Source organism: Beta vulgaris, chromosome 5 (assembly GCF_026745355.1).
Source record: "Beta vulgaris subsp. vulgaris cultivar EL10 chromosome 5, EL10.2, whole genome shotgun sequence".
NCBI lineage: Eukaryota > Viridiplantae > Streptophyta > Magnoliopsida > Caryophyllales > Amaranthaceae > Beta > Beta vulgaris.
In genome coordinates, this window is record NC_079206.1 from 9,832,029 (window position 1) to 9,841,329 (window position 9,301).

A 9,301-nucleotide genomic window follows, 5' to 3' on the forward strand; every position below is an offset into this window, starting at 1 on the left:
TGAGGGGTAATAAAACCTCATCAAAGCGCTAACTGTGCAGTGTAAAGAAAGGAAGTAATTATTATGCATCAAAAACACAGTGCAAGCTATATCCTGCATTCATACAGAGTCGGCTATTTACCAAACACATTTCTCCGTCAAACAAAGGGGAGGACGGATTTGTAATTTTACCCTAAAGTGGCCCCACTATCCTCCTCTCACTTGTTCAGCGGAGAACACATTCTGTCATCAACTCCGTTAACATTTTTCATACAAGCAGAATCCAATGGCAGATTACAAGTTAGGCAGGTGCTGATAGAGTGATAGTAGCAAAGATATGGCAACACATGAACTCTGTGAAACTTCTACTGGAATCTTAGAATGACATAAATAAAGAAACATAAATTGGAAAGTTGAAACCCATCATAGAGAAAAATATCCTCAATAACTGCTACCACAACGGGTAAACCATGGTTAAGTTATAAGTAGTGGTATTGTTAAGTCAAAAACAGCTGCACCTTCATTCTGCTGTGCATCATATACAACCTTGCAAGATCCTCAAAGTTCCATCCAACTCTATATATGCCATTAAAGCAGACCCAGAATGAAATGATACTTCCTGATAACAAAGATTCAGGCTCAGAAAGGCAGAAACACCAGAAGTAGAGTATAGCATCTTTACATATAGCCATCTATGTCCAAAATATACAAAAACCACTCCTCCTGTTCCTTAGAATAGTATAGATGAATTAGTGCATAGGTTTCTTCGGAGCACGAGGGCGAACTGGTGTCTTGGATGGGCTCACCCTGTAGATAAACAATCCACCAAAACAGAAGACTTTATAAAATCGTAGCAAAAAAAAGGGTGATATACATGTACAGAAGAACTCTGCAATGAGCTTACCTTATTGCTGAAGATCCCAAAATCACGCCACTGCAGTTAAGAGCAGCAATAGCACTTTCAGCCTGGAGAAGTCAAAAAGTAAAGCATTAGAGACAGATTGTGAAACTAAAACATAAAAATTAACAAAAACCATCACTATGATCTCGATTTCCCTGTCTTGTTCGATTCTCTCTCCAAACCACTAGGCTAATACTTAAATTTATAGCGGTGGCAGCAACTAAGAAAAGCTGATCACAATAATAGCTTATAAACCCTTTTTTCTCTATTAGTATAAAACTGAATACTACCTCCATTTCTTAATACTTGCAACATATTCCTTTTGGGGATGTTCCAAAATACTTGCAACATTTCTCTTGTGGGTAAAATTTCATACAAAGAAAGCCCTACTTTATTATTAATCACATGGGTCATGTTTCACTCACTCCCTCTCCTCCACGGTTCATGTGCATTTCCATATGTTGCAAATATTGAAAAACAAAGGTAGTAGTACATTTTCCACATCACCAATTTCCCAAACACTCGAAAAACCAATGAAGCAATACTAAGGGGACTAAGTTCATAAATAGTAAATAAAACAGATCAGAGTCAATTAGGAGGATAAAAAGATTTGCCATAGCTGAGCAGAAATTAAAGGAAGGATACATCAACTAAAGAATCAATGCAAGCTTTTTACAGGGTTGTGTCCCAAATTCTAAAAGAAAAGCAATTATTCACAATATTCAACATGCTTTTTCTCCCTCTGATCTCCTCTATTAATATAGAATCCGATTCTCTTTTTCCCTCTCTCTCCTCTGACAAACTCAACTGCTTCCTCTTGAAGCTAATAGTATCCAACTAACCATGTGATGACTACACTATCCCTCCCTGTTAAACCAGTTCATTGCAGAGGATCTTATATATGCTAAGGGGACATAGGGCTCATCAGCTAATGCAGAAGTTATTTTACAAGCGACCACATAGAAAGTACAAACGAAAGCTAAGATCTCCGGACACTGGCCTTATGACTTTCGCTACACAATTGATCTAGACCTACACCCTCCAGTAATCTCTGCCTACGTAATCTTATTATAACTGTAGCACAAGGAATCCAAAAGATATATAATACAAGAAATCCAAAGTGCAACAGGATATGTACAATAACACATGACAGTCAGAGACTTCTTAATCATGGCAATAAAATCACAGCATGATATGGTCAATTAAATTGACAGACCAAGAAATACATATAGTTGAGCATAAATAAGAAAAAGAACGTGTTGAAAGACAAATAAGCAAACAGACATAAAAGAAACCTACTCTCTTAAAGAAAATGATTTAGCATCTAAAAGTCAAAGTCTAGGTAAACTAAATTTAATCAAGAGGAAGTGGAAATATTTAATAGCAAGTGATTGCAAATGGTCCAAACAATAAATTATGTTTGCTGACAACAAGCGCTACAAAAAGAAATTGAGTTCAAAAGCATGTAATTTTTGTTGCATTCCCTTGGAAAAATAGAGGTGGACAAAGAAGGATCATCACACCTTCACTTTAGAAAACTGTAGGATCAAGGGCATCCTTCATTAAAATTCATAGAAGTTATGGTTTCTTGACTTCTAGACACTGCAACTTGCTACTTTCAAACAATAATGTCAATGGTGATAAGGCTAAACTAAAAAGCTGAGAGACAACCAACCCACGTAATCCTTTTAGAAACAGCCCCCAAAGGAAGGGGAAAACCGGAAAAAAGTCTTTTGTTTCCCGGTCGATGAAAATCATATTACTATCATACTCCTAAATATGCAGTAAGCTTGGATCTCAAATATAGTACAGAATTACATATAAGATGGGATAACAATATGTACATGCACATATTTTAGATGGCAGTTGCCAATTAACTGAGCAAAGTTCAGGTAAAAAAGGGGTTTAATTCATTATTGGATCATTGGATGGGATAGAAAATCTCATTATGTGTTGGCTCAGTTTTCTTTTTTAAAAAATTAACAACATCACCAGTCACATCTTATTCATCTACTAGACATATTGGGAACAACTGATGAGGATTTTGACATGACAATTATTAATATAGACGCCTCAGGAAATAGAGCTCCATGCTTGATATACTAGTAAAATAGATGTACATCATTTTACCCAAATCATCGACACTGAACCTCAAACGAGACATGGTGAAGCAGTCTGTATGAAAGTCATCCATGAAATCTTATACTATAATGTATGCTTTCGTACTCAAAATTATGGTAGTACTAACAGTATCAGCCAGGTGAACAAGAGAGTACTCCAGTTAAAACAAATAAGCAACTTAAAGGATCACTATTTGTGAAACGAGGAACCAAAATAAATGGAAAATGAAAGTTTACCATCACAAACTCAACAAAGGCAATACGAGTAGAATGGTGATGATCCCCAAGCATCCTCAAGCGATGAACCTGCAACAAACAACATATATTCCATATTTGCAATTCAATGGAAACCCTAAACAAAAAGAAAGCAATAGTAGTGAACTCAAACAAGGGTAAGCCACAAACCTCTCCACACACAGACTCGAAAAATAGTTTGATTTCAGCTTGAGAAACCTACAGAAGGCAACATTATATACATCAGCTGACATACTAATATTCCTATAAGTCAACACACATCCAAATAAAAGAAGACAAAAGGTACCTTCTTGTCAATGTTAGTGCAGTAAACAGTTCTCGCACACATTTCTCGCTCGTCGTCATTCTGAAGCCAATCATCCAAGCAAGCATGACATGTTAAACAGGAGAAAATAAAAATCACATAGGAACAAAATGGCTGTGATGGCTGGCAGTGGCACTCACCTGAGGCAAAAAAGTGGGGTTAACAGGAGCAATGGCAGTCTTCGAAGGCAGAACTTTGATAGGATAAAACCCAAGCATAGTTCCAGACAGATTCAATGCAGCTTGTGCACCTTCTGCAACACCACAAAAGAAGTTGCTTCATTAATATTGTTTAAACAAGCAATTGACTTGTCATAAGTCCACAATACTGCTCAACACTAACAATAGTATTACCCGAATCAGTAAACTCAACAAATGCGAAACGAAGGACGGAATTCGGGTCACCACAGACACGGCAATCAACCACCTGAAACAGTACATTATCAAGAAAATGAGCTGTTTAAGAACAAACTCAAAATGATAGAAACAAAACCTTCCATTAAAATCACAAGGCAAATCACCTGCCCATAATTGATGAAAAGAGATGCTAGCTGCTCCTCAGTCACCTGTACTCCCCAGCAAACAACAGTTGACAGTCCACATATTATACTAAAAATAAGAAAATTATTGAAACAAAAAAAAAAAACACCCAAATGATTAGAGAAATGAAATAATACATAGGTAGATGTCTTGCATACCTGTTGGTCAATATCAGACACATAAACAGTTCTTCTGATAACTTCTTCCCTTTGTGCCATCCCTGTTCTGTTATTCATCCTTCTTTTCCCTTGACCATAATTACCATTCTTCTACATTCACATAATTAAAAACCCTCAAACAAAAACCTCAGAAAACAAACAAAAATGATCATTTAACATTCTTAAAATAAAATAATTCTTAAAAAAATTAAAAAAAAAAAATTACCTTTCTGAGATTGAAATTTTGATTTTGGTGATTAGGGAAAACTCTGAAGGGGGAAGAAGGATCATCCATAGATGGAATAAAATTGGGCACAAAAGCGCGACGAAAATGAGTTGGATTAGTGAGAAGTGATGGAGGAACAAATTCTTGAGCAGATGGGTTTAGCTTAAACAACATTTCCTCAAATTCCATCATTTCTTTGTTATGATTATTGTTATTGTTATTATTATTATTCTCGTTATTGTTATTATTGTTGTTGTTGATATTGCAGTCTTTCATCTGCATCACCAAGTTGTTCATGTTGTTGTTGTTGCTGTTGTTGATACCATTTTCATCCGACCTACTGATTTCAGAGCTTCGATTGACTGACCCATTTTCAACATCAAAATCTCCATTAACAACACCATTTTCAACCACTGCCATTTCTTCTTCTTCTCTTCTTCAACAACTCTTCTTTTTCTCTCTCCTTTGAAAAATCCGCCTACCTAATTACTGATTCCCCACATTTAAACAACAAAAAAAACAATACTCAAGATTATTATACTAAAATCAACATACATACTATATAGTAATAATAATGAAAAATCAAAACTTTGACATATTTTTGCATTTCATGAAAACAAAGAAGAAAGTATACCTGATTTTAGGGAGCAAGAATGAACGATCTTCTTACACAATACTGATTTATTTATGAAATATGATAAATCAAAACCTAACCCAACAAAAAACGACAAAAAAAACCCAATAAATTTGATGAAAGAAAGATTTTTTTTTTTTTGTGTGTGTGTGTGAGTTAGTGTGAGAAGAGAGAGAAGGGTGTTGAAGGAAGAGTTTTGTCGTGTTGGATCATAAAAGATGAAAGAAGTAGCAGAAGATCAAGTTATAGTCTGCTACAAATCCTTCCAAAAATGGTGAAAATCGTTTCCTTTTCAGAACCTACTTTGTTTTTGTTTTGAGTTTTTTTGCTTTTTGATCTACTATTTTATCATAATTGTTGTAAATAAATATAAAAAAAAAATGATGGTACTATTACAAGTCTAAAGGGACAGGTGGTGAGAGGTTATTAGTCAATTAGGAGTGGGTTTTTTTTTGGAGGTTGGAGGAGATGGATGAACCATGCCTTTGCATGGTGGAGTATACTATAGTGTGGATCAAATTCTTTTACAAAGTCGAGATTTTTTTGTTCTTGAAATAGTAGTTTGATTTATAGGAGAAAAATATGGAGGTTTTTATTGAAAACAATGTTTATTTGTTGTCTTTTTTTGGTTTCATTTTGTAGAAATTTATATTTTTTTTTGTTGTTGTCGATTTTCAAATTATACATAATTAATAATGAGTATAAGTAATTTTAAGTTTTTTTTTTCTGCAATCTATTTTTAGTGATCTTATTATTCAAAGATTTTTTAGGGTGTATCCATTGACTTTAAGAAAATATGACACATCTAATAAGTTTAAATAAATTTTGATAAGTTTCAACAAGTTTAAGCAAGTTCCAATAACTTTGTATTAAATTCATATTGGGTAAGGTGAAGACTGCAAAGTGAACATACATAAAATACACTCTCTTCACCTAAATTATGATGCTTGAACTTAGGGCCTGTTCTCTTCGGCATAAAACAGCTGAACTGAACTGAACTGAACTGAACTGAACTTATCAGAGCTGAACTGAACTGAACTGAACTTATCGGAGCTGAACTGAACTGAACTGAACTTATCAGAGCTGAACTGAACTGAACTGAACTGAACTGAACTGAACTGAACTGAACTGAACTGAACTGAACTGAACTGAACTGAACTGAATTGAATTGAATTGAATTGAATTGAATTATATTACATTGAAATAAATTGAATGTAATAAATATATAAATAATATTTTAAACAATAATAATATGAATATTAAATAATAATTATAATGATAAGTAATAATAATGAATAATAATAATAGTAGTATTTTGAATATTTTTAAATGATAGTTATAAATAAATAATATTAATAATCATAAATTAATAATAATAATAATTAATGATAATAATGATAATTAATAATAATTATTTTATATTATTTGTATTAATATTTTATACTTGACGATGATATATAATAACAATAATATCTAAAAAGTAAATTAATATTACTATTTTAATAATTAGATTTAATAATTTAAAAATATTTAGTAATAAAAATAATGATTGGGTTGGACCGCGAAAATTACATCATAAACCGTCTTGACGCGATTTGATTGGTTTATGGGCTAAAAAAAGTGGGTTTATTTGTGCTTTGACCTAAACCATGTTCCTCCTAATAATAATAGTAATAATAATTAGTAAAGCTATAATAAAAAAATATATAGAAACAACAAACAACAACAACAACAAATAATAATATAATAATAATAATAATAATAATATAATAATAATAATAATAATAATACTTAATAGTAATGATATATATTAAATAATAATAATAATAATAATAGTAATTAGTAAAATAAATTATACCAACATAATAATAATAATATTTAACAAAATGGTTATAAAAGAATAGAGCTGAACTGAACTGAACTGAACTGAACTGATCTGAACTGAACTGAACTGAACTGAAGTGAACTTATTGGAGCTGAACTGAACTGAACTGAACTTATTGGAGCTGAACTGAACTGAACTGAACTTATTGGAGCTGAACTGAACTGAACTGAACTGAACTGAACTGAAAATAAGCTGGAGAGAACAGGCCCTTAGGGTGTGTTTATCCCTCAGATTCAAATCCAAACTTCAGACTGTGCCACATCAGCTTTCCACTAATTTTTACCTACTTTTTACTTTTCAGACTCATTCCAGTTTTACACATTATCCCTCAGACTCCATCCATACTCTCTACCAAAAATTTAACATATGGCAGATTTTTACAAAAAAAAAAAATAAAAGACACGTAGCAAGTTTTTGGTGGCCTAGAAAGTATGGGTCCCATATCAATAGTCTTGGGTGGAGTCTTGATTATCCAAACCCATCTCAGGACTATCCCCATTGTATTTGATGAATATCCTTGAGTCTTTACCAAGACTATCAAAAATTTCTTGTAAGACTTTGCTCCAGACTAGCGTTAAACATACCCTTAGGACTTGTTTGGTTCACCACGAAAAAAAATCATATTGGGTAAGGTGAAAACTACAAAGTGAACATACATAAAGTGCACTCTCTTCACCTAAATTATCATGATTGAACTTAGGACTTGTTTGGTTCACCACGAAAAGGAAAAAAAAAATCCCATAAAATTTGAATACACATGAATTAAGTTCTATCATTAAATTCATGAGAATTGAAACATATTATTGGATTATCCGTAATAGAATTAGAAATTCATTGAAAGTTCTATATTCCCCCATTTTGTAAAGTTTTTGTCAATCGAACAAAGCTCATCTTACACTTCTTAGGAAATACAAATTTTCATAATTTTTTTACCAACTAAACAAGCTCTTATTAAATTTTATTGAATCTAACACGATAAAACTTAACTAAACCTGATAATCCCTAAAATTTACTTTATTGGGAAAGATAGTGCATTCTTAAATAGTGAGTAGTTGTAATTGAAGATGGGGACCATAGCATTTGAGAATATTATGGTACATGTATCTATGCAAGTAATTTAAAGAAAAATAAAGGAGGAGAAAAAAGAGAGAATATTGGGGTGGGGGTGTTGATATGAAATGGATGAGGTTGTTTTACCCACTCGTGATTTATAGTACTCCTGGGACCTGGATATTATTACTAGGTGGGTAATTGGTAGTAGTAGTACACTGGCTGGTGGCCTACTACACAGACCACAGTGCGCACACACCCTTCAGGAATCAGGCCTTCACCCTGCCTTGTCCATCCCATGTAGCCATGTAGGTGGTGCCTAGTGGTATGCTCAGCTGCTGCAATAAAACAGCACAATACAACTTTCTCTGCTTCTAGTACTTCTTTGTTGCTTCTCGCCCTTTTAGCTTTTTTGTTGCCAAACCCATGGCTCCCATTATCTCTATTAGTTCTGCACATTAAGCTAAACCATTGGGAAGAATTAATGTTCTATTAATTTATTTATTTTATTCGGTAATTTACTAATCCAAGCAGGTTTAGGGTAAGTTTATCCCTCCGACTCAACACTACATTTCAGACTCTGCCATATCAGTTTTCCACTAACTCAGACTCACTTCAGACTCTTTATACTTTTATACTTTATCCCCAGACTCTAATCAAAACTCATTTATTCATCAAAACATAATCTGATTTTTTTTTTATGTATATAATTGGTTTGATATTTAAAAAAAAATCACCCAATCAATATTTGACATTTGCCAAGGGTGAGTCTTAAGTTGAGTTTTGGAAAACAAAACTCAACTCAAGACTCTCCCTAGTCTTGCATTAGTTTATCCCTAAGACCCATGAAAATCTTGTCTCAAGACTCCCCCGAAGACTAGGGATATTCACACCCTTAGTTTTTATTAGTTAGGCGGTAAAAAGAGGATCCCAACTCATAAAAACACTTTCAAAGACAGACAACTGGGGATTTATATCCAAAAGCAAATATCTACACAAAAGCCCCAAATATGGGGTTGATTAAAGTCGAACTCCCGACCATTAGGTTGGGAGGTGGGAGCTCCAAGCATTGGACTCCCACATGATTTTTCTTAACGTTCTATTAGCGATTATTGGATAGACCAATGATGTCTTTGCCTAGTGGTTAAGATTTGAGGTGTTGTGAACTATAGGTCACAGGTTCAATAGATAAAAAAACAACAAATACAAGTGGAACTCCACTAGTATAGCATAAAATTAAAAATGGTGTT

General features: G+C 33.4%; 1 protein-coding gene across 2 annotated transcripts; it reads right to left on the reverse strand.

The window, feature by feature from the left end:
- Positions 1–405: 405 nt before the first annotated feature.
- On the reverse strand, positions 406–5,678 carry LOC104892641 (polyadenylate-binding protein-interacting protein 12). 2 transcript variants are annotated; one of them, XM_010678625.4, is made up of 11 exons: positions 5,117–5,678; positions 4,483–4,971; positions 4,257–4,364; positions 4,080–4,124; positions 3,913–3,985; positions 3,700–3,812; positions 3,542–3,601; positions 3,406–3,453; positions 3,238–3,306; positions 884–945; positions 406–786 (listed from the first exon to the last, which is right to left on the reverse strand). In XM_010678625.4, the coding sequence occupies exons 2-11, from the start codon at positions 4,900–4,902 to the stop codon at positions 729–731; spliced, it is 1,056 nt and encodes a 351-aa protein (XP_010676927.2). In that variant the 5' UTR covers positions 4,903–4,971; positions 5,117–5,678; the 3' UTR covers positions 406–728. The 2 variants fall into 2 exon arrangements, with proteins under 2 accessions (XP_010676927.2, XP_010676925.2); XM_010678623.4 differs by having other exon boundaries at positions 4,257–4,367; positions 5,117–5,671.
- Positions 5,679–9,301: the final 3,623 nt, after the last annotated feature.